The sequence below is a fragment of the Chinchilla lanigera genome, unplaced genomic scaffold (assembly GCF_000276665.1).
Source record: "Chinchilla lanigera isolate Chin_1 unplaced genomic scaffold, ChiLan1.0 scaffold00029, whole genome shotgun sequence".
Classification (NCBI taxonomy): Eukaryota; Metazoa; Chordata; class Mammalia; order Rodentia; family Chinchillidae; genus Chinchilla; species Chinchilla lanigera.
Window position 1 is genome coordinate 18,827,769 of NW_004955430.1, and position 26,610 is coordinate 18,854,378.

The 26,610-nt window shown below is 38.3% G+C and overlaps 1 protein-coding gene across 11 annotated transcripts in view; it reads right to left on the reverse strand.

Moving 5' to 3' along the window:
• Nek10 (NIMA-related kinase 10) overlaps positions 1-26,610 on the reverse strand; it is a 234,425-nt gene that overhangs the window by 73,477 nt on the left and 134,338 nt on the right. For all 11 annotated transcript variants that reach the window (XM_013515620.1, XM_005387501.2, XM_013515619.1 and 8 more), the window contains 3 exons: positions 10,082-10,211; positions 9,481-9,551; positions 16-229 (listed from right to left, as the gene is read on the reverse strand). In XM_013515620.1, coding sequence (XP_013371074.1) covers positions 16-229; positions 9,481-9,551; positions 10,082-10,211 — 415 coding nt within the window. The remainder of the gene's footprint in view (positions 1-15; positions 230-9,480; positions 9,552-10,081; positions 10,212-26,610) is intronic.

Sequence of the window (26,610 nt, forward strand, 5' to 3'; positions counted from 1 at the left end):
GGGAATTGTACCTACGTGAGATAGCAGAGCCAGCTCATGGTGACCCACGACAGCATTCCTGTTGGCTTCCATAAAGTATCTCTGTGTGCGCCTCCGTTCCCGGTCCAGTTTCTTCTCCAAGGCTAGCTGAGATGTAGATAAATTGTCTAAATACTTCATCATGACATCTGATATCATTGAACTGACTTCTACAATATCTGGGCGGGCTTCTGCATCTGGAGTGAGGCACCTAAAAGAAAATAAGCTAATTACAACTGTGATTAAAAAATAGAGTAAATATCTAAATCTTTTAAAATCTTATTACAATAAAAGATACATTGTCATTAATCTCCTTCAAAACACTCCCCCTTGCTTAGAACACACTTATCCTATCATTCGTGCCACTTTCTGAGGCAGTTTTGGAAGGCTTCTTTTCATGTCTTTCGTCTTGTCATGGTGGCCTTGATGTCCTGAGTCAATCCAAAATGTTAACCTTTCATGGCCATTTTGGCTTTGGGGAAGAGCCAGAAGTCACACAGTGACAGATGTGGTGAATAAGGTGGAGGAGGACACACATGTTTCTACAAGTCTGGCTTTTCACTGGATGGTACTCAGGAGTACTATTTACTGCATGTTTAAAGTGAAAGAGGAATTCCAGATCTGCTTCAAAAGTGGCAAGAATATTAGGATCAGTATGTTCAAAGTGAGGGGGAGGGAGAATTCTGAGGAAGATTAATCGCAATGTATCTTTTATTATAATATTTTTTAACATTTGAACATTCATAGTATTTTTTTTCACAGTACATTTTGATAATGCATTTTATAACATTGGTGAATGTTGGGATGAAATGAAGAGTGTGAAGCATCATGGTTAAGCTTCACTCCGTGTTAACCATGGTATCTGCACCCAAGAAAACGTAGGATAAGATAGGCATCAAGCATGGCTTTCAGTCCAGCCTTCTCGAAAGAAACTGGGAAAGCTGGGAGGAGAGGAGGCAAGACTACTACTTTGCATTTTGGGTGGCAGACAGTAGTGGCTGAACGTGAAGCCGCTCCTTAGGTTTCAGGAGAGGATGTTGGAGTGGTCTTACCTGTGTCTCCTGGCTGCATCTGGAGAATAATGCCAGTAGTGATAGCATGTGATACGGCAAAATAGTTACTTAAACAAACTTACTATTTTTAACAGAAAAATAAAACAAGGCCACACTTTCAGTACACCCCAATCCCAGCTGTCCGTAACTGTGTCCAAAATTTAATTGTCAGTGAACAAGAGGGATCCCAATCATAAAAGTGCTGACAACCATCTTTGATGCAACCGAAAAAGGAAAGTTAGGGGGGTCGCTTTGGGGCCTTTCAAACTGCATACTGCAATATTAACGGTATTTGACTTGTAGGAGGCATACAAAATATAGTCCTAAGTATAAAAATACAGCCCAGTTACATAGAGGTTTACAAAGTTTTTGGTATCAAAAATATAATTAGCTCAAATCTTAAATCGTAGAAGTTTCTTGGACATACAAAAGAGTAGTTCACAAGCCAGGACTCTTTGAACTGAGAGAGAGAAGCAGGACTTACAGCAGAATTTATGAAACATAAAGAGGATGTATTTTGACTTTTTTTGTGGTTAGCCATTGAACACTCTCATTCTTTTTAATGCAAACAGAGCAGCTATTTAATCTGAGTTTTTCTACATATTGCTAGTTTAATTTCACTAAATCGTGTTGCCAAGATACAAAGGCTTTGTTTTATTAATTAATGAGGAGTTAGAATTTCAGAAAAAAATCTGGATGACAAATTTTGGACATAGTTATGGACAGCTGGGATTGGGGAATACTGAAAATGTGGCTTCCAGTTTTATTTTTCTTTCAAAAAATAGTAATTTTGTTTAAGTAACTATTTTGCTATATTGCATGCTAATATTTTTTATAATTTTGGGGGTTAGGAAGTGTCAATAAGTATACTAAAGAGAAATATTATTCATATCACAGCTAAATGCTACTAGAAGGCTATTATTCTCTATGCCCATAAAACCAAATATCAAAATCATGCAAGTTCTTTTGGCAACCACTATAGCATGTTGTCTATTTTGAAACTCAAACTCTCTAATTTCATGGAAATCATGTGTACTTCTCCATAAAATTTAGCTTTATTGAATTCTAAGGAAAATAACTTTCTCATCTTGTGCATGATTTAGCAACTCATACTAAATCAATGCAACTTCCAACTATACAGTCTCCCTCACTACAGAAGTATTCTTCATAACAGAAGTTGAAATAAGACTCCACATGATAATTTGCTCATGATTCTTTTTTATTGAGTTTTTTAACTATGAGTAAAGTACATAAGTCTTAATCAGGTTCTAAAACTATCATTTTATGCTCTAACTTTATGCCTTTCCTTTTTATGTTCTAAAGCAATGGACTTGCATTATGATTATGACAGACATTTATACATCTGCTGTATTCATATTTAACAAAGTTCACTCTGTGCATTTCATTATGTACAAACTTAACCAAGCGATTGTAGAAACAGGGCCATCTACATAATCTGCAGGTGTCAACTGCAAAGTGGAAATAAGAGTGGAGAAGTCAGTCTCCCCCTTGCTGGTAGATGGGTGGCCTCTGAGAGATCATAACTTCTGTGTAGTTAGAACATACTTGGTGCATGAACTGGAGATGAAGAATTTACCACTGGATGGCCCACCCAATGTGCCAGGATGCTTGCCAGCCTTGTCAGAAATGACCTCTGCCTTGCCCTACAAGACACAATCGGCTATTTGCCCCATGCTGATTATTTTCTAGCCTCCTTCCCCATTCCCTCTAGGGAGGAAGGTGAAAGTAGTGTACACCTCCCCTCCTGACACAACCCCACCTTGGACGGAGGGCAGCTGTGGTGATGGAGACAGGGAGATGGAGACAGAGGTTAGCAGGAAGCTCGGGGGACCAGAAGACTAATGGCTGAAAACTCATGCCAGAGGGCAGAGAGCTGAAGGGACTTCGTATGACCTGAAGCTCCGAGCCTGGAGCATATGTTCCTTGCCTCTCTGGATTTCATTTCCACAATGCAAATTCAAAGAGGACATTATTAAGAATTTCAAGATACAGAGCTGATACCCCAAGAACGGGACGATTTGGGCACAGGGACATAATATTAGTCATTGGGCAGCCAGTGCCTACGCGGTAATGACATGTTCATATTTTCTTACTTTTGCCCTTAGTAACAAAAGAAGCTCAGTTGTTGATTTTTAGCTTCTAATTAAATTATCCTCACTGAATTAGTAAAGTTACTTAAAACTGATAAAATTCTTCATTGCCCTAGTGCTGCTTATGTCTACCATGTGAGCAAACGAATCAACAAAAACCCAAATATTCAAGCCTTTCGTTATAATATGCAAGCATTTTAAAATCTTAAATGCTGATTTTTAAACCGACTCAAGGTAATTATCAGCTGAGTTCTTTAATCAAAAAAGTATCTTACACTAGTTTTAGTAATAAACAGTATTACAGTAAATGATGAGTGGCCTCTGCCCTCCTGGCATCTCGTTATCTCCTACTCTCACAAGGTTTCCCCCCACTCTGTATTTGCCACCATCCAAAAAGGCACAGTCCTGGATCCCACTGTTGGCACTGGAATCTCAGCTCACCATTTTATTAGTCATTGTCTTGAGTACATTATTTAGCTTCCAAGTGTTGATAGCCCATCTGTAAAATGGGATAATAATATGATCTACTTCCTTAAACTGGTATGGTGATTAACTGAAGTAATTTCTGTATCAGCACATTGTAAAAGCTCGCTAAATTGAAAAGAGTTCCCTCTTTTATTTCTCTTCCATTCTTTCCTACTTTAACAAAAGCAAGTCTTGTGGCTTCTACCTTCTGAATGCGTTTCCAGTCCATACCCTTCTCCTATAATCCCATGACTATTGTTAGTCTGTTCCATCAGCCCTCACTTGATCTACTGAAATATCTTTTAAATAATATGCTCATTTCTTGTCCACCTTTGATTCCTACTGAAGTTGTTCCAAAATATTTGTAAATTTGCCCTCATCACTCTCTTCCTCAAATTCTTCAATAAGTTCCCATGTCCACTAAGGTAAATGCCAAGGATGCCACATAAGGTCTCACTTGAACAGGTCCTTACCTCCTCTCCATGGCTCTGGCCCCTAATAACACACCAAGGCTCCTTACCAGTACCTCCCCCAAACAGCCCGACTCTCTGTTCCCCAGTTCTCTGCTTATGATAATTTTCCTGATGGCTCCATGCCATTTCCCACACATCAGCCCTGATGTGATTGTCGAAACCCCACACTTTTTTCCATGTCTCCAGCACGATTGTACTTTCTGGATTGTACTCAGACAGACTTACCGCTCCCTTGTATATGCTCTCATTGTATTGTCTGTATTTAAGTGCTTAAAACCATTATAATTATTGTACTGTAACAGTCTGATTCAGTACTAAACTGAAAATTTGATGAGGGGTAAAAGATATTTTTCCCTTCTCTATGATCTTCTCCACATGTAAAGTGGAATCTGGGTCCCGATAAGTGTTCAGAAAAGTGAACAAGCCAGGGAATAAATGAACAAATGAACTCAGCTTAATGTCCAAAGAACTTCCTGTCCAAAACCCAAAACTTTCAACCACAGACCTTTGGACTTCCATGAGCATCTCTAGCCAGAAGTTCCAGTACAGTCTCATTGCTCTGAAACGATGCCTCATTTAGATGTGTCAGAGGAATTGCTAAGAATGAGTGAATCAGGGGGCTGGGGATTTAGCTCAGCGGCAAAAGCGCCTGCCTGGCAAGCTCAAGGTCGTGTCCCGGTACCGGAGAAAAACAAAAAACAAAAAACAAAAACAAAAAAAAAAAAAGAATGAGTGAATCAGATTCATAAGATATGCTGAAGATTGATAGAAAATCTTCAGCCTGTACTTTGCTTCATGATTCTTTACTCAAATAAGGATATATCCTGTTCTAGAAAAACTCTGGGATGTTCCCCTCAACTCCACCCACTGAGTCCCCACTCCACTCTGAAAGCAGATGAAAAAAAATAGAGGGGTAGTGTGTTCAGTTGTATTCATTTCATGTTTTATAAAACAAAGAGTTGAGGGTGGGGTGAAAAATGTGAAGATCCGCTTGTCCTTAGAGCGCACTGCGAGCATTAGCTCCCTTAGTCATCACAACCGCCTCCGAAACAAAGTGCCAGACAGCTTATGCAACCAGGCACAGGGCGAGAAATAAGGCAATTGGAATATTTTGTGCATAAAAGGAAATGTTCTTCCTTTTAAAAAAGAAAACAGACAATACTCTCAACAGTGGACTGGAAGGTAAAAATAGTAATGTTGGTAACTGGGCAGAACAACAAGATATATTTATTTTGTGTCCCAAACACTTAAGGGTTTCTATATTATTCTTCCAATTTAAAAGCCTGCTAGGAAAGAAAAGTTTCAATAACAAAATGTGTTTATATACCATATAAGTAAATAGGAAAAAGGGAAGATTTTACACAGTAGACTTACAAACAATGAGGTCTGCCTGATAAGAACGTAGAAATTAAAAACATTAAAATGCATACAATAAAAGAAATAAAAATTAAAAAGAATTTAGAAATTAAAATTTAGATGTCAATACAATGGAAGAAAGAATGTATATATTCATATATATATACACATATACATATATGATTGGGAAAAACAGTTTAAGAATGGTTATCATAAACTCTCCCCTCAATGGTCATCTTACATTTTGATGGCTATATCAAATTATTAGTGACCAGCTCTGAGGCCAATGTTTCACTGAATCATAAATGAGCATTAAATACACTTTGGTTTGAATATGCTGTTTATATCAATTTCTTAAAGAAAAGAGTAACCTGAGAAAACAGAAAATTTGAAAATATCCCTTAATTCTTTTACAATTTACATATGTGTGTGTATGTGTATCTGTGTGTGTTACTGGAGATTAAAACCAGGACCTTTATAGTAAGCTGCATCTTTAGCCCTTTTTTTATATTTTATTTAAATTCTGAGCCCAAATTTATGATCCTCCTACCTCAGTCTCCCAGAGACCAGGGATTATAGGCATACAAAACAATGCCTGGCCAAGTAACTTCATTTCTAAATACAAAAATCCAAAGCAAATTAAATATACAATCATATGTAACTCTTGATTGATTTTGGCTTTATATAAATTTTTAAAGATAAAATTTTGTAATACAAACGCAGACAATGAGGAGACTTGAATAAATTTAAATGAAAATAATGTTACAGAATGCACCCTTGAATCTTAATTCATATTCAGTTACAAAGTTAAATTGTCAGTTCTAATGTACTATGACATCTTACACTAAGCATTTTACATTAAAAGTCCCTTCAAAAACACTTCATCTGCAGGCCCCTAACAGGCAATCATCCATCCTCTCAAACATTCTGGTGACGTTGAATTCAGGACCTACCAAGCAGACTCCTTCCTTGAAGATGCCTCTAATTCTGACATACACTTCTTACTGGTGAGCTGATGCTAAGTTCAGGCCCTGATCTTGGCTCTACATTCTGAAGCTCCAGGAAATAAATCCGATTCTTCTCATATTTCCCAAATCATTCCACTTTCCAGGGTATTTGCAGTATTATTTAATCCTCTCAAGATTATACCCCAAATGTGCTGACAGTTTCCAACCTACAGTGGAAACAATCCCACTTCTCTCCCCTCTGCCTGTCAAAATCCCCACCATCACTCAGTGGACAGTGGACTCTCTTTCTCCCACACTCACCGACCTCTGTCTTTCCCCCGTAGAGCGCTCAGTATGCTCTTTGCTAAAGGAGACTTCCACACTGCGTCCCAGTCTGCTAATCGTCCTTCCGTTCTCTCCTCAGTCCTCAAAATAATGATTCAGAACCCCAGCACGGCCACTGCTCCTACACCAGCTGGCCCTTCTTACCCTGCACAGCCCTGAGTCCATTTTCTGGGTGTTCTCTCCCATATTTAACTCGTTATATCTCAGCTTTGTTCGCATTCCTCAAGTGAACCAGCTCTTCCCCTCAGCAAAGCCTGTAGAAATGCTATCCTGTGAGATGTGTTCTCTACTCCGCTTACTATTTAAGAATTATTGATTGTTCTGGTCTCAGATTACAAATCCTGTCTTCAGATAAACAGTCCCCAAATTCCCCATTCTTCCCTAATCTCTCATAGACCCATTCACTGAACCTCATTCCTTTCATCATAATTTTTATAGACTTAATGCCATAAGTAATAGAATTATTTTACTATTATAATTTTCATGGTATCATAATTATCTATTATATTAGTAACATTATTAATATCTAATTTATTGGGGGATTATTGCATGCTAGGTAGCAACCAAAGCATTTCAGAAGCATTATCTTCCTTAAGCTCAAGAAGAAGTTACTAGTGCTACACATGTATTACGGATGAGAAAACTGGGCTCAGGAAGTAAATTGAGTGGAAGAAGAATTAGAAGCCAACTGATCTCACAATCTAGTGATGCTTCTACCTTTTACACTATGGTCTTGCTATCTGACTCCCTCAGTAGTTTAGAAGTCCAAAGAAGCATGTGTACTGATAGCCAGAGAACCTAGCACAAGAAGTCGTGGTTCTGTTGCTTAGTTTCTCAAATTCAAAGCTATATCTGTGAACCTTTTTCGCTGCACTGCACTGCTCCTCCCCTCCCTTTTGTGGCACACAAATACCTATTAAAAACTGAAGTTAAATGAGCCAGTGTGGTACTCTTGACAATTCTAGAGACTTCTTCAATTTTTAAGGTACTTTTCAAGAGCACAAATACAGAGAACAAATCATGGAGATAAACCGTTTAAAGGCATTTATCTGGATGCATTAGCAACAAAGCATGACCCAAGGGGTGGAATTTAGATGCTTTAGAGAAAAGTTTCAACTAATGTCCCATAAATAATAATAATGATAATTACCAAAATTGCTAAAGTATTTAACATTTTGGTTCATATACCACCTCCACTATCTTCCAGTGTTCTTTGGAGAACCATCACATCAGTTTAATGAGGCTGGTTCCATTACAACCTCATTTTCTAGATGAGGAAGCAGAGCTGCAGAAATCCTTTGGCCAGCGTCTGGTTAGTAGGACTTTGCTCCAACTAGGCCTGGCTCCAGAGCCTGAGGTTTGTAATACAGTATCACTCCAAACAAGAAAATTTTCGAGATATAATCTTACAAACAGGTGAGGAGTAATTTAGTACAAAATAGTCAAGTGGGAGGAGAAACCAAAGAGAAAGGGAATAGCTACCGAAAGATGCCAATCATAATCTCCAGAAGATGGGATTACATGCAGGGATGGATACCAACCCAAGGTTTAGAGACCTGAGAAGGGGTATAGAAAAAGATTCTATCGGGGGTGACTAGGATTTCTACAATCTTAAGTAATGACGACTTGGTTTAGCTCGAAGGAGCAGAAGAAATCATCTTGGGCCAACTCAAATATGAAAGAATGGCCCCAAAATAGCAATTAGCCACATAAATGAGTTCTTCCTTCACACAATCACATTTATTAAAGGTCTATTCTGCAGCAGACTCTGCTGTGGGCACTGAACCTGTAAGAACCAAGGAGACAAAATTCTTGCTTTGAGTTTTCTGCTGGGGAAGAGACAGCCAGCGGACAAATAACTGCGTACATGAACGTAGACTATTTTGGCAGTAACGGGTGCAAAGAGTTTATAAAGCAGGCAAGGGAGGTAGAGAGCACTGAGACCAGTGGGGCTGTCTGGATGGACTCCCCAGTCAAGGGACATTTCAGCAGAGACCCAGGGAAGTAAAGGTCAGTATCACGCATATGTCTGAGAGAAGAGTTTCAGGAGAAAGACACAGCAAGGGTGAAGGTAGAAAGAGGGCGGAGCCTAGGGAGCTGGAGGGAAATGGGAGAGGGGACTAGCCAGAGAGGGCAGCAGGGACAGCCCTGTGCAGCCAGGCACACTGGCCAGAACGGGGCAAGTGCAGGGGGTGCTGATTTTCATCATTCTCATCATTTTCATCATTTTCATCATTTCATACAATGAAGGGGACAGCTTCTGATAACCTTTGAAATTTTATCATAAAACACAATATTCCTAATTTAATGAAAGGAATAAAAATGCACCTATAATTTTATCACCTAAAATGGCCTTTTCCCGTTTCATTAGGCCTTATCCTTTTTCCATTTTAGTGCATACTTTTGAAGTTTTTTTTCATAGTTACAGTTTTGCTTGCTGGTTTACTACTTTAAGTTCATATCACATGCATTTTACAGGTTGATATAAAGCCTTTCAAATAAATATTTTACTTGCAGATGGAAGATATTTATTTTTGGAGAGAGGAGAATTGGGGATTGAGCCCAGGGCTTTCACACTCCCAGACTTTTTTCCAGGGTGGTGGGGAGCAGGGTCTCACTAAGCTGCCCGTGCTGGACTTAAATTTGTAATCCTCCTGCCTCAGCCTCTGAAGCATCACATATATTTCTTGGTGATTCTTGTGAGACTGGTTACCTGCTGATGGTACTTGTCACTTTCTCAGAGTAAATACCTTCTGGCACTGGTTCATATACTGCCTCCACTATCTGCAAAACAAACAGATGAGAGTGACAGAAGTAAAGGGGCCCTCGGCAACACTGAGAGGTAATACTTACACACTGCATGAAGTTACCGATGAAGCAATGTAACTTCATGCACAAAGTTTAATCACAAGTAAAAGCACTGTGGACAAAAACTTAACAGCAATTAAATAGTTCTGGAACACGGAATGAGATTCTCTAAGGTAAGTTAAAGTTAACCTTAGGTTCATAACATAATGATGTATGGGATTATATAATATGTTGGCTTGAGGGCAATCTAAATTGCAATTAGAAATAAAAGGTCAAAAGCGTTTTGGTACATTTATTTCTCTAATTTTCTATGATAAACTAACACGATTAAAGGAATATGCCATACCACGTGATATATTAAGATGGGATGCAAACTGGCTCTTACAGTTAATAAAACAATGCCTGCTTTTAATTGGAAGTTTATAAAGATCACAAAGGCTCTATTAAGAAGAACAGAAGTGGCATTGTTAGCAACACAAGACCCTTCTGTCCCCATCACTGCTTACTTTTGTAGCCAGAGAGAGCATGTTGGTGCTGTAGAAGGGCAGCCGCAGAGTTGCCATCTGATAGAGGATGCAGCCCGCAGCCCAGACATCAGCCTTCTCCCCATACGGCTCACTCTTTAGTACCTCTGGGCTGAAACAAAATCAGGATGTCAATGGATACTGAAGAAGGGAGAAAAGCACGGGAAGAAGATGCAATTTTCAAGCTGTTGTTGGTGATGTGTAAAAAATACTTGAAACTCTTAGTCACTATTTCAAATCAACATATTACAAAATACCTCTGAGATTACCCGTGCTCAGATGAATTGAGAAGCAATTCAGCTAAACACTAAATATCAATAGACTGGGGCTGGGGATTTAGCTCAGTGGCACAGCGCCTGCCTGGCAAGCTCAAGGTCATGAGTTCAATTCCTGGTACCAGAAAAAAAACAAACCAAAAAAAAAAAACCAAAAAACAAATATCAATAGACCATAAAAACACTACCTACTATGTGTCTGAGGATGTGCTTATATCTGAAAACAACCATCCCTGGGGCAGATGAAATTGTCAGCTCCAGTTCTGTCGACTCTGAAGGTCTGTGCATCCTTACCCTTACTGAAACCTCTTGCTGGGCAGTGTTCTTACCTACCCTTGTCTTTGTTGATTGTTTCTGTGGCCAATGGAATGTGGAAGCAACATCGTACCAGAGCAGAATCTTAAGTTTTAAGAGGTATTGCATGCTTCCTTCCATTTCCCTTCTAGGAGATTCTGTCTACTACCAAGAGAAGGTATCCCAGGTAGGTCCTGCCATTACAGCCTGGGTCTGACACCGTACATATGGACCAGATCTATCCCTGACAGCCTATCCTGCAGCCTGAGACCTGCAGAACTACAGACCTGTGAGTCTGAGAATAAATGCTTATTTGTTGTCACTCATTGGGTTCTCTGTGTAATATGGGGAGGAATGGTGGGAGGAATGAGGAAGAGACACACAAGAGACAGAGCTGGGTCAGGTGGAGATCTTCTCTCCCCTGATGGGAGGAGAAGAACTGAACAACAACAGTAGGGGTGTTTATACTTTTGTAAAGCTAGTATCACAAGACACAAGATTGCCTAGTGACTAATGACTGAAAATGTCCAGGCAGAATTTCCTTCTTAAAACTGAGGTAGTTTGACTGCTTCAGGCACTCTGACTCTGCCCTGCCCCCACACATAGGACCAATCTCCAGCTTTAGCTGTTCCCTACACTTCTTATTCAGTGACAGAGAGCTGTCTTGATGATTAAAAATGCAGCATTATTATGGAAAAGCTGACTGACATGGCCTCCCCCCTTTGCTATTCAACTCTAGGTCATAAAGCGAGGGGAAGCTCATATTTAAATATGTTACAGGAAATGAAAAATCTCTACCGTGTTCTCCTCTTCTGAAATTGCCACCCAGTTGAAGCAGCAATTAAGAGAAGTTCATCTGTGAGGGATTAGGGGATTATCTTTGTAAATTTAATTTTAGGTAGAGGGGAGTCTAATTCTTTTGGATATCTCAGATTAATAGATGTTTTCTATATTGCATTTGTAGAGTGAAATTCAAGTAAGAACTAAAAGCATTCAACACACACACACACACACACACACACACACATACTCGGCTACAGTTTGGATTTTAAAGTCCCACAAAGGTCTGTGTGTTCAAGGCTTGGTCATTAGCTCCAGTGTTGGTGGGAGAGTCTTTTGGAGGTGGGGCATAGTGGAAGGAAGCTGGGTCGATGCAGGTGTACCCAGCTCCTCCCTGTTTTCTCTTTGCTTTCCGACCTCCATGAGGTAAGGAGCTTCTGCAGGAAAGTGCTCCCACACTGACATGCTGCCTCATCACTGACCTAAATAAGTAATGGAGCCAAACGACCATGGAATGAAACCTCCAACACAGTGAGCTACCTCCACACATTCCTCTTTTTATTCTGAGAATCTCAGGTATTTTCTGCAGAAATGAAAATCTAACATATACAAGTACAGCTAAATTAAGTAGTTTGATACTCCAGATTTATAAAATAAACTTAATTGTGCTTAGCTTTCTAAAGTAGTGGAGTAGAGATCAATAGTTAGCTTTGATAGTAAGTCAAGGTATAAAGGAACTTATAAATCAGCATCAAAACAATCAGGGTATGCATAAATCAGAATTGCCACCAAGAAATAATTAAGGAGATGCTATTCTTGTTAGATGCTGAGAATTATTCCCTGTTTAAGATTTACAGTGTGTATTTCACACAGGAAAGTGTGATTATGAGACCTCACAGTTAAGCATTTCCATATTTAGTAGTTTTCAATTCAATGATATGGCAATGGCAAAGTTTGTCCTGAAATTTCCAAGGTTTTGCTAGTTCTAAGTGTGTAAAAAGTGTACACTACCAACTCATTATCAACTGCTTACACTGAGTCATAAGTGAAATAAGTCAGACTTGCATGTGTAAACATCGTATTGTCTCCCTAGTGTGAGAAGCTGAAAGAGTATGTAAGATACAAAATGTACAATAGATATTGTGAAATGGGAAGAAACTGTTCAAAGGGAAAGAAAAACCAGGATGGGGAAAGGAGAAAAGAAGGGTGGGAAAAGGGAAAAAAAATACATATATATATATATACAAGATAGGTAAGATAGTTATACTGCTAGAAATTATTCATTGAAAAGAAAGGTTTATGCTAATATTGTTTGATCAATTTTTCAAGTCTATATCTTGCAATTGGAGCAACTACTTTGAAGATAACAATTTGCAATGTATAACCATTGTCAGTTTCCAATTATCTTGCTTTGAAATTTTGAATCATTGTTTTTATTGTTTTTACTCTTTAAAATAAAAATAAATAAATAAGTAAATGGAAAGGTATGATATACAGGGCTAAATAAATAAATATAAAAATTTCTTAACAAGAAATAACTTTTTCAACAGAAAAAAAAATACCTTTGATTTCCCACAGCCTAATTTCTCATGCTCTCATGTCCTAAGAGCTCAAAAAATTTTCTTCTTCTTTCCAAAGCTCAGGAAATAGGTGATGTGAGTGGTCTACCCATATTGCCTCAATTTTTTCTATTTCCTATTCTTTTCACTCACAACAGCCAGCCAATACCTGTACTTTTTCAGAGAATAGACTTCAATTTTTTTTTTATTAAAAAGACAGTTTTTGAATGTGGGGGAAAGCACCTGCGAAAATAGAGTTTTTTAGTTTAGTTTTCTCATCCTTACAGGGTCTCCTTTTACTCACTAGAGGCCACACAGTCCTGTCTTCTCCCACGGTCATGCACCTTTGCAATGTGGCTTTGCAGGTTCTTAAAATTTGAATCTGGGTATGGCCATATGACTTGCTTTGATCAATGAGGCATCAGCAAAAGTGGTACAAGAAAAGACATGAAAAGTACTTGCTAAAGAGGGTTGACCTCTGTTCCTGCTCTTGAAATCCCTGTGAACACTTGCACGTGATTACACATAGGCTTGCCCGCTGGATGATGAGCAACTATGGCCAATCACCTGCACTAATGCTGCCCACAGCCAGCCACCCACCCAATGTGAGGGACATAATTAACAATCATGTGACCACACACATAAAGTGATCAGCCATCTTGGATGGAACCAGCATGATTTTCCAGCGTACAATATATTGAAAGAAAAAAAAAATGGATAAGCCATTATGTTTTGAGGTGGTTTATCAAAACAAAATTAACTTGTACTAAAGTTAGCTTTTGCTACTAATTTCTATTACTTCATTGAAAGGAATAGTTAATGCTTATATTGTTTGATCAATTTTGCATGCCTATATCTGATAATCTGAACAACTACTTTGAAGATAATGATATGCAATATAACAACCACTGTTAATTTCCAATAATCTTGTTTTGAAATTCGCTATCATTTTTATTGTTTTTTTTTCTCTTTAAAAATGAAGCAAAAAACAAATTAAGTGAAAAATAAAAAAATTTTACAAGTTAGCTTTCAATTAAATTCTTAAAGTTGTAGATGTATCCCTGAAAAGGATTAAGAGTTACTTTTCTGGAAGATAATGAGAACAGGAAATAAGTGATAAACAACACACTTGCCAACTATCATGCTGCTTCTGTGATAAAATTTTGAATAAAGCATAAAAGAGTTTCATAATTACTTCTATAAGCAATGACTAACAGAAAACAATATCTGAGTTATACTGGGAATTACAAAATGTTCTGTGATCATCTGAAGTTCATTTCTTGTCCTCCAAAGTTACATTTTGAAATCCCAACCCCAGTACCTCAGAATGCAACCATATTTAGAGAAAAAGTCTCCAAAGAATTAATCGAAAAAATTTTAGCCAACTCTCCCTCAAAGGACTTCTATCTAGAATATATGAAGGATTTTAAAAAATCAGACTGCCAAACTTCAAAGACCCAACCCAAAAATGGGCATCTGAGATGAATACACACTTTTCAGGTGAAGAAATACAAATGGCAAATAAATAGATGAAAAATGTTTAACACAATTGGTCTTTGAGAAATGCAAATTAAAACAACATTGAGATTCCATCTCACTCCAGAAAGAATGACTATCATCAAGAAATCAACCAGTAACAAATGCTGGAGGGACTGTGCGGAAAAAGGAACCCTTCTCCACGGCTGGTGGGAGTGTAGACTGGTGCAACTACTGTGGAAAGTAGTCTGCAGTTTGCTTAGTAAACTAGGATTAGAGGTTCCACTCAACCCAGCTTTTTCCCTTTTGGGTAATTTTCCAGAAGTACTAAAAACATCATACCACAACAATATGTACGCAGCCATGTTTATAGAAGCACAATTTGTAATAGCTAAATCATGAAAACAACTCAGATGCCCACCAACTGAGGAATGGATGAAAAAGATGTGGCATTTTTATATAATGGAATATTACTCAACTATAAAGAAAGATAAACTCGAGGCATTTACAGCTACATGGATGCAACTAGAGACCATACTCACAAGTGAAATGAATCAGACTTACATGTGTAAATGTCATACTATCTTCCTAGTGTAAGAAACTGAAAGAGTAAATAAAATCTGAAAGGCATGATGGATAGTGTGAAAGGGAAAGAAATTGCTCAAAAGGAAACAACTGGGATGTGGGAAAGGAAAAAAGAAAGAAGGAACTGGATATATATATATATACATACAAGATGGCAGAGATAATTGTACTACTAATTTCTATTGGTTTATTGAAAGGAACAGTTAATGCCTAATTACTTGATCAATTTTGCATGCCTATATCTGGTAATCTGAACAACCACTTTGAAGATAACAACACATAATATAACAACCATTGTTAAATTCCTATCATCTTGTTTTGAAATTCTGTATCATTTGTATTGTTTTTTTTATTCTCTTTAAAATAAAAAAATAAAATCTTACGGAGCTAAAGAAAAGAACTAAACAAGTTAAAGTGATACTGTTAGGGTGGTCTCTGATTCAATATGACCAGCAAACTAATAAAAAGAGTAAGAGACACCAGGAGTGTGGCAGCAGAGACAGTCGTGCAGAGCGGTAGCAAAGAATGAACATCTACAAGCCATGCACAGAGGCCTCGAAGGAGACCAGCCCCGCTGTCCAGAACCATGAGAAGTAAATTTCTCTTTCAAGTCTGCCATCCAGACTGTGATGTTTTGTTATGGCAGCCCTAACAAACAAATACAAGTTCTATTTTTTAAAAAATTATACTCATGTATTTTTCATCTGCATAAAAAAAACCTTTGGGAAATATGAATAAAGTCATATTTAATCGCTACTTACAAATATATCTTATGATTAGAGTATTTAATCATTGTTTAGAAAATCATTGTAAAATAATTCCCTGTCTTATCATAATTTCCAGTTGACTCATTTAAGGTGAACCCAAGCAATTTGGGGAAGTAAAGAGGTGTGAATAGCAATACTTCATTTAAGAGAAAAGCTAAAAAGTAAACATACAAATATACACACAGAATTTAAAATAGGTTCCCCATTTCCAAAACAAAAAATAAAATTCTTTTAAAAAATGGTGGGTGATCTGATCATATGAAATATCTTTAGTGGTTGAGTAGAGCTTATCTTATGTAATATTTAACAAAAATGTGGGCTTTTCTAGCAAAGATTAAAATATCTACAATTAATTGTGTAAAAATTAAAACCACTGTTATTATACATCCATTTAAAACACACTTTAAAGTATAGCCAAGGGCAATATAGCCCTAGATCTATAAATCTGCATCATAAATATCTTAATTAATTAATAAGTAAACTAATAATCACTGCTTTTGAGAAAAGGACACATTAAAATTTGCCCAAACATTATGTCTGATTTTAAAAATGGATGTTTATCAATTGATAATGAAAACTAGATAGGAAAAAATGAGAGGGGAAGGATGTTTAATTTAATTAAGAAAAAAAGACAAACCGTTTAGACCTTTAAATTTCATTAGCACACCCTCATCAATATATAAACAATTAATTTGCTAATTGCCAGTGATTTTTACTTATTCACTAAGTGAGGTAAATAAGGGAAATGTTAGACCTGGGTGTTTTTCAGAGCATTCTAAAATATGAACAATTCAATAATTCTTACATAATTCAATAATGTGATTTACATAACTTTAGGGGAAAATATTTCCTTTAAATGAAAGCACATGAGACAACATATGATAAAAGACTTTGTATACAAATAAGTACATCCTTTCTCACAGCTGCAATACTGTCATCTTTATTGTAACTTTATCATTTTCATTCCCTGGGTACATACACTAAAACTGAGCTCTGCAGAGAAGATTAGTAAGGGCCCTTGCACAGGATAACTTACAAATGTATGAAGCTTTCCATACAGAAGTAATATGAAATCCAAAAGGAAATATACGTGAGGACTATAGCCTAGGCAATAAAGTTGTTTCCTGTGGGGTAAGGGTTGACAATTCTCATACTTCTTTGGAATTGAACAATTAAGTAATTAATAGCAGAAGCCAACTTTCTCCTGTGGAGTAAGAAGTTACAGGAGTAGGAGTTCTAGAGTTGGAGACAATAGTAAGAACCTATGATAGGTAAATATTGATATAGATGGACATATAGAGAGACATATTTATATACAGCCCCATGTTATATACTATATATCTCCTTGCTCTCCTAGCTGAGAAGGCCTAGAAATGATGAGATCATGGTAGCAATGATTACACTGAGCACAAACCTTGGATTTTAATACCATTCTGCATTGAAAAAATAAGATTAAGCACCTTGAAAAGATGCCTACTCTTAGACTGAGGCACAAAACATATAAGATTATTTTAAAAACTCACAATGATAGGAATCTGTTATGTAGATTTAGTAGCCCAAAAGATCACTTAAAGATCTCCTAAAATCGAAATGTGGAAAAATTTGTACAAGAAAATAAAGTAATGTGTTAATCAGTTTGGGGTGCCTAACAAAATACCATAGATCAAGTGGTGTAAACAATAGGGTTTGTGTTTTGCTTTTTTTTTTTTTTTTTGCTTACAGTTCTGGAAGACCGGAAGTCAAAGGTTAACTTGGTCCACCAGTGAGGACACTGTTCCTGACTATTCCTGATTTGTTCTCAGATGCAAAGAGAAGAAATAAGCCCTTTAACACCTCCTTTTATTGAAGCATTAATCTGACCATCAACCTCAGGTCCTCTTCTGAACAGTTACCACTTAAAGGCCTCACCTATAACTACTGCCACATGGAGGGTTAAGGCTCCAGCATATGAATTTTTTAGGAGACACTATTTAGTCCATAGCAACTAGTGTCAGATTATAACCTAAAGCATAAGGTAAATATCCATGATTCCATACTGTTATAAATACAGAACTGAATAAATAAACAAATTGGGGACAATGGACAAATCTCTTGTGCAGAATTCCAAGTAATGTTTTGCTAAGGAAGTGGAGCATATCCCCCACTTCTTCAGTTTAGGCACACATAGCAACTTTCTCCCAAGGAGTACAGTAAAACCTTGGAGTAACTTTTTCTGTGAGTATTCTGAAAGACAAGCAAACATTTCTAATAAGTTTTAAGTTGACAAGCGAATGCTGCCTTGCAATACAAGTGGTAAGTGATGCTGAACATTACATTACCACAAGTGAGCCAATGGTTCTTCTCTTTCTCATTGTGGGACTGTGGGTCATTGTCTCCCAAAAGCAAGAGGTTATGGAGGACATCTCATCTGCAAAGGAGGAGGAAAAGGGCAGAGGAATCCCTCCCTTCAAATAAGATTAGGGAGATGTGCAAAATGTGGAATGCAGTATAAAATTTTATAGAAAAGTATCACCTGAATAAGGCTGTAGCAGTGTGAGTGATGGATCTGATTAAGGACAATAAATGTCATATTTCCACAAAATCCTCAAAAAGAAGCCTAAGCAAGTGTCTTTGGATAGGTTCCTTCTTAAAGAATTTGCATGAAAACAAAAAGATTCCGCTGAGCCAACAAATAGCAGTGATGTCCTTAGTGATAATGAAGGTCATCCTACACAATAATCCTCTTCCCTCTTGTCTCCCTCACACTAGCAATGAAGGTTTTCAGAGTAAGTGTAGGATAATGAGTTTATTTTTCTTTATATTTGGTACTTTTTATTATTTTATACTGTATTACAGTATTATAATCATTTTATATGAGTATTGTTGGATTGAGGGAATCATCTGAGTTTTCATTATTTCTTATGGGGAAATTCCCCTTGATATATATAAGTGCTTTGGATTACAAGCATGTTTCCGGAACAAATTACACTCATAAACCAAGGTTTTACTGTACAGTATATTAAGGGAGGGAGGAGGGGAAAATGTAACTTCACAGTGGAGAACTCTGACAAACACACTCTCAAGACAAGGAGTAAAGATTAACATAAAAAGTGTGTAATATGTAACTTGACAGGATATGATGAGAATGACATTTTACATCTGTAATCTTCCTCCACAAAAATATCACATTAATCCTGTCTACATATTAAGAAAGTGTCAGAGAAATCTAAATTGAGAGGAATTCTATAAAAAACTTAACCAATAATCCTTAAAACTGTCAGTGCCATGAAAAAGCAGGACAGTTTGAGAAAGTGTCATGGCAAATAGGAGCCAAAAGACACATGACTACTCAATGTAATACTGTATCCTTGAAGAGACCCTAGAACAAAGGATGTTTAGGGAAAAGTATGCACTTCAGTTAACAAAACTGTATCAGTACAGCACCTTTAGTTGAGTTAAATACACCAAACACTAATACAAAATGCTCATAATAGGGGAAACTGTGTGAGGTATACAGAACCCTCTCTACCGTCTTCATAATAATTATGTAAATCTAAAACTGTTCTAAACTTAAAAACTTATTTTAAAATATGTTATATCTTCTATGTTGACAAATCTCACAAGTGGTCCCTTCTCTCTCTTTCCCTCATTCCCTTCTACATCTATGCACCCAGCACCTGCATTTCCAGGTAGTGGGGCAGATGAGAAGCCCTCCATTTGTAGAACTTATAGTCTAAATGGAGAAGAGATAATAAATAAAACAAATACAATTGAAAAGTATAGTATTTGGGGAGACAGCAAATAAGAGGAACCATGAATTTTAGCCACTGGGGTAGGTGAGTCAAGGGATACTTCTCTGGGAACATGATACTTGAAGCTGAGGTAAGAAGGCAGCATAGATATCAATCAGCACCAAGCAATAGGCTTGCAGCCTGGATAGACTATAAAGGGGAAAGAAGGCTTGTTACTTACTGCCTCCTGCCTGCCCTTCCATGGACTGTCTACATTTTCCCCTGCCATGCTACCCTGCCTTGGAGCCAGCTGCCTATGGACTGAAACTTCTATAAACTATGAGCTAAAATAATACTTTCCTTTTTAACTTTGAATGTTGGATATTTTCTTTCAGCAACGAGAAAAGTAACTGAGACAACCTATAATATACTCCTGGGTTAAGGAAGATGAGGCAGCCTCAGATCCATATTACATTGTTGAATTTTACTTGAGCCTTATGGCCCTGAAAAACAAAAATAATGAAACATCCCTTCACTCTCACCCACCCACCCAGCTTTCTATGTTTCAAGAAATGCTTACTGAAAAGAAATACCCCTCTCTGTATGACTTAGGTAAGACATAGCCACCTTGTTAACCTGTGACAAGGTTATACAAAGACCCTCTAAATACCCATTCTTTGCCTCAAAAGTTATTAATGAAACCCCCACCCCAGTATAGTTTGGGTCTAAAATATACCCCAGGCCATGTGCTAAAGGTTTAACCCTTGGCTTAGCAATATTGAGAGAAGATAGAAACTAAGAGGTGAGACCTAGTGGGAGCCTCTAGGTCTTTGAGGGCAAGCCCTTGGAGGAGACTGTGGGACCTGGATCTCTTCTCTTTTCTGTCTTTTCGTGCCCTGGCCATGAGGTAAACAGCTTTGCTCTCCTGCACATTTCTGCCATGATGTTCTGCTTTGCTGGGGACCCCACCAATCCTGGACTCAAACCTCTAGAACAGTGAACCAAAAGAAACTTTTCTCTGTATAAGTTGACTGTCTCGGGTATTGATCACAGCAATGGAAAGCTGACTAACATACCCTCTGAGAAATCAGAGTAAAATGGTTGTTAACTCAGCTTTGGTGAGCTTTCCTTCCTTCCCCCAGATTTCTGAACTTCGGCCCACTCCCAGTATGAACTCCTCCTGAGAATAGGCTGGTCACAGGATAAGATATGCTCTGTCTACTGTCAGATCCCAGCAACCTCCACTCTCATCCCATCTACCCCACTTCCCCACTAAGTTCTTCCTAGCCTGTTCATTCTTCCCTGTGAAAGGACAGAAAGTGTTTTGCTGCCTAACCTCTGAGAGATATGGAGTAGTTAGCAGAAAGGGGGGACCAGAGGGAGGAAAAGGGAAAGGAGGGGAAGAGGACATCAGAAAAACTAGGACGTTGTTAGGAACATGTGCCACCTCCCCATGATGAATGTAATCATGTGCTGCAAATGTGTGCTGATACAAAAAAATGAAAAGGGGGTAGAATTCGAGTTTGCTTTCACTACAATGATTTTAGAGATATTTGAATACCCTGTGAAGAATCGAGCAGAAAAGAACAAAGTCTCCCTCCCTTGGGGTTGAGGTAGGTGGGGCCAAGAGGCATTCACAGTCCCCCCTCCTCAGCCTGAGAGGACAGCAAGAGAGGCAGTACCTTCACGTGACAGCTGGGTTACATATAAAGTTAGGAGCGGACCTCAGAGCAAATTCCAAAGGGTAGAATTAGAAGGTTGGGTGGAAGAGAAAGAATGGATGGTTGCTTGTAGCTAGAGGTGAAAAAACCCAGGGAAGTGTGAGAACTATGAGTGCACCCCTCCTTTCTGAGACCATGGGCTCAGCTGGGCTCCTGACTTCAGGCTTCTCTGCTCCAGGCTACCTTCTCCACAGATACCAAAGTGACCTTCCCCAAATACAAAGCTGACGCCTTTACCACTTCCATGGAATAGAGCACATTCTCTCATTGTTCTTCAGGTACAACTCCTATGACTCTCACCTATTTAAAAATATAATAATGACAATAAAGAATGGGAATGAGATCTTGAGGCTTGACTCCACATTCTCCTATAAGTACCATGCTTCTTTTCTTTCCAAGCATGGTCTCTTGAAAGAGCAATTCCTGTAATCCCTATTCACTTTGTCACCAACTATTCACTGTGTAACTCTACTGCTGTCTGGCTTCCATTGCCATCTTGCAATTCAAATGACTGCTCTCTGGGACACAACTGGATCACTAATTACCTCATTTGTTTAATGTGACTTCCCTGCAGTTTTTTATGCCATTGGCCAAGACTTTGTACAAGTTCACTCAGGCTCTTATAGCAGAATATCATAGACTGGGCAGCTCGTAAACAATGGAAATTTGTTTGATGTAGTTACAGAGGCTAAAGAGTCCAAGATCAAATCTCCAACAGATTCAGTGTCTGGTGAGCACCCACTTCACAGACAGATGCCATCTCCATTAGTCCTAATGTTTTAGTTTCTTATCACTTGGTACCCACTTAAAAGAGGAAATATTTACTTTGGCTTAAAGTCTGTACAGATTTCAGTCCATAATCAGCTGGCTCCAAAGCAGAGCAGCATGGCAGAGGGGTATGCTGAGGAGAAGTACCTTCATGGCACAGCAGCAGGAAGCAGAGAGAAGGGAGGGAGATACACCCTTTGAGGACACCCCCAGTGACCAGCCTCCACCAGCAGGCTTTACCTCCCAACATTACATCTAGCTATACACTTAATAGTAGACTAACCGACTGATGAGTACCATGCCCCCTGATCCAAACACTTCTCCAGAGCCCCACTTCTGAGCTCATGGGGCTTTGGGAAATATCTAGATGCAAACCACAATACTTTATGTGGTGGGATGGGTGAGGGAACTCTCTAGGTCTCTTTTATAAAGACCCTAATTCCATTCAGAAGGACCTATAAGAACCTAATCACCTAGCAGGCCACACTTCCTAATACTGTCACACTATGGGTTGTGATTTCAACATGTGAATTGCAGGAAGAGGCACAGGCATTCAGTCTATAGTAGACTTCTTGAAACACAGCTATTTTTCTAATTCAATAGATAACTATTACTAACATTTACAAAGTACCAGACACTTTTCTACCTGCTCAGGATACACCATCAAAGAAACCTGTGCTCAAAGAGCTTAACTTCTAGGAAGAAACAAGGGACAGGGAAGACATAAAATGTATTAAAAACACAATCAAATAGTTCAAAAGTAAATTATATAGTGTTCTAATAAATGATAAATGCTATAGGAAACTAAATTTGGATTAGAGCAAAGTTTGTAGAGGTTTCAGTCCATAATCTGGAGTGGGGTGGGAAGGCAGGCAGTGACAGTGGGATGGGATTGTCCTTTCCTCCCTCTCAGATCCCATACAGTAAAACTTCAGTGACTTTTATCCATATGATAAGTAGTGTTTTCCTTTCTTCTCACAATTCACTCTGTCAGATAATTTTATTCACACCCAATGCTTCTATTAAATCGCATGTTGAGAACTCTCAGACCTCATTTCCATTTCTCTTGAGTCTCAGGCACACACAGGAAAGCCATACCTTCTGTGAGTTCTCTCACAAATGATTGACTCTTACTTGGGGTTCAAGATGGACTCTGTGAATGATTTGACTGAGCAACACAGTAGAGCAGAAACCCAATCCTATGTGAACAATGTTCTTAGTTTCTTGAATTTCAAGGGACATTTCTGAGGTATACTAAAGGGTGGAGACATGCCTATAGGACACTGGCCAAGCTTCTACAGCAGGAAAATAGCTCCTGGGAGATGTCTTCATGATTCCAGGTGGACCAGTGACTCTTTCCTCCACATTACTTCCCACGGCTACCACTTTCCTACCTCCACTTCTTTCAGCATTTGTATTTCAAACCATCATCGCACGCAATCCTTTGACTTTTAAGTATTTGTGTGTGTGTGTGTGCATGTGTGTGTGAATCCTAAGCTTTTTCTTAATCTGAAAAATTCAGGACTGCACATTCTGCATCCTACTGAATTTTTATGATTCTAAGATTTAGGGTTTCCACCGCATCCAGTGCATCAGATCTGTCCCTGATGTCTGGTATCCCACCATTATCACACAAGTGACTCCCAGTTATACTCAACTCTCACAATGTATACTCTTTCCACAAAAGATAAAATTAAAAATTTTATAGGTAGGAGTTCCTAAAAACTTGCTTATATTCACCACTCATGAGCAAAAAGAAATATCAGGGCTGAGGCACATTCATTGGTTGAAGAAGGAAGAAATTAAAAGACCTACAGAAATTGAAAAACTTTCATTGAAAATCTAATGACATCTCATTGACAATATAGTGATGTAGCATCCTGGAAGCGGCATTTGGAGACATCATAAAAGAAAATGTTCCCTTAACAAATATTATCAAATATTAGAAAAGAATCTTGAGGAGTCTGAGACATAGTGAGAACTAAATGTTTGGAGACAAATTTCTTTACTGAAGTAATTCACCCAATAATGTTTGCCTCACTAGAAAATATAGAAAGGGAATTTCTGTTTCCCACTGGGATATACTAATTCTAACTCTATTAAAAAGTACATTTAGTTCTCAGGTATTGGCTCTCACACTTTCATCTCCCCAGACTACCCTAGAAGAGAGACAGAAAAAAAGGAGAACTAACTTATCACTGTAAATGAAAAAAGAAATAAAAGCACAAATGCTAAAGGCACGTAGACCATCTGTCTGAGAACAGAGATGCCCTGTTTATGCAACCAAAGAGGTAAAATTCCATCTGAATTCGTAAGGCTAAAAATCTGACCTAAAGTGACACCATTAAATCTGTATGCCTATAACTACTTCTTTATGCTGTAAAGCAAGTACTACAGAATTCATGATGATGCAATATGATCAAAATAAGATGGATAAAAGGCATCCAGATGTGTGCTTCTCTGCATGTAAATATATACATGCTTCTAGTTGTTTGTATTTGCTGGAGATGGATAAACATGAGAAATGGCTCTAAAAACAATCACTATGGTAAAACAGAAATTAGTAAGAATAATGAAGATGCAGAAAGGAGGGAGAATGCAGAGGGAATAAGAGTCATGGTGCATTTTGTGGAAAAAATGACCAATATAGTATTCAAATATTTGGTAAGATAACTAGAGCTTAGCACAAAGGACTCTAGGCAGAATCATGAATGTAAAAGGATATATCTATGTCTTGATCTTTTTCTATGAGATCCTTTTTTTATGTGTCTGAATGTATGAAATATGGTCTGGTCCTACTAGAGCTATAAAAGTTAAAGTGCATCCCGACCATCTCTATGGTGTTATCTTAGTTACTTTTCTCTTGTTGCTGAGACAAAATACTAAGTGCCCAAAGTTAAAGGAGGAAAGGTTTATTTAGCTCACAGTTCATAGTGGTTTAATTTCATAGTTAGCTGGTTCCAAGGCAGGGTGGCACATGGCAGAGGAGAAATAGCCCACAACAAGCAGGCAGGAAAGAGCATATTAGTCCCTCTTTCAGTTCCTTATGTTTTATGCATGCTACCTGCATGAAGGCTGGAGTAGCACTCACACCCTTAATCCTAGCCAGAGCTATGTCATATCAATCAGCACACTGATTTAATAATCACATAACCTTGATCCCAGCACAACACACTCTAGATCCAATCACCTCTTACAAGCTCCCCACTATGACTGCATGAAGTTTTGCAAGAACTTCTAGACACGAGGTATAATAGCTGTGTTCTCCACTATAGAGAAATGAAGGAATTGTTCTGAAGGAGAGACAAGAAAACTGAAAAAGCCTCCACCAGTTTGGTGACAAGAAAACAAGAAGAAAAAAATTCACATGACTTCAGAACTGATAAGATGTGGGGAGAAAGCTAAGAGAAGGCATAGAGTCCCTCTTCCTTTCAGCTTCCTAAGTATCTTCCTTGAATGCCTAAATGGGTAGCAACATCATTAGCCTAAAAACACCAGGAGCAAAGGTGGAGGAAAAAGCAAGGTCACTTCAGATTAGATTAATTCATGTCTGCAAGATCCACAGTGTGGAATGTCTGAGTAACATCATTCTGGGTGTTAACAGTCTCTTAAAGCCTTATTCTCTAAGCATGCAGTCTGTGTAGCCTGTCATTGTGGAAATGATCTCAGCTCATACATGTCTGGTGCCATTAAGCAGATAGTTACAAAGATTTAATATCTAAACAGCTCTAAGACTTAACATAAACTTCTTAGCTGAGGAATATGAAACTCACATGGGAGGCAGGGGGAGAGAGAACCCATGCACCCCACACCTCACTACAGTCACCACCACCCACCTGGGCCCCAAAGCACCTAAATGGGAAAGGAAGAGAGTGAACAAATTCCAAATCCTAGGCAGCTCAGCTCCTGGATTCTCCATAACACAGAGCAGCAGGGGTGATAACAAAAAGACAGATCTGACTGAAGATAAAACCAATTTCACTCCAAGACTGAAATATTACTCCACCACAGAGACTGGGTGAGAGACAGCCTTAGGGGACAGGATTGGAGAGGGTGAGAACTAAACAAAGATATCCTGGGCTCTCCTTGGAGACCTTAGGTTTAGCCACAAAGATCACAGAGCCTACATTCTCTTGTGGGAGGTCAGGGTTAGTGGGTGTAACCTGCAGAGAGGGTAATCCTGGAGACAGGATTTAGTCCAGTGATAATACTTGAGCTCTTGCACCACTGCCTGTATTCAGCAGGAATTAGTGGTCTGAATTACTATAGGTCAGTATATGTGTGGCCTAAGTTTCTTCACTAAAATCATAGGCCTCTTTGTTCTGATTAAGGGCAGTTCATGAATGGTTCCTACGGTTTATCAACCTCCAGTTGAAATTTGATATCATTGTTGTCACTGATTTAACTACTATAGCCAAGGTGATGCAGTTGTTGTCAATTGGCTTTCTCTGTTTGCCAATATCTAGATTGCCTAGAAGTCATGAACAATATCGCAACTTACTCTGGAAGAATAGGGTACTAGGTCAAAGAAGCTGTAAAACCTAGCACAAAAAAGAAAGAAAGAAAGAAAGAAAGA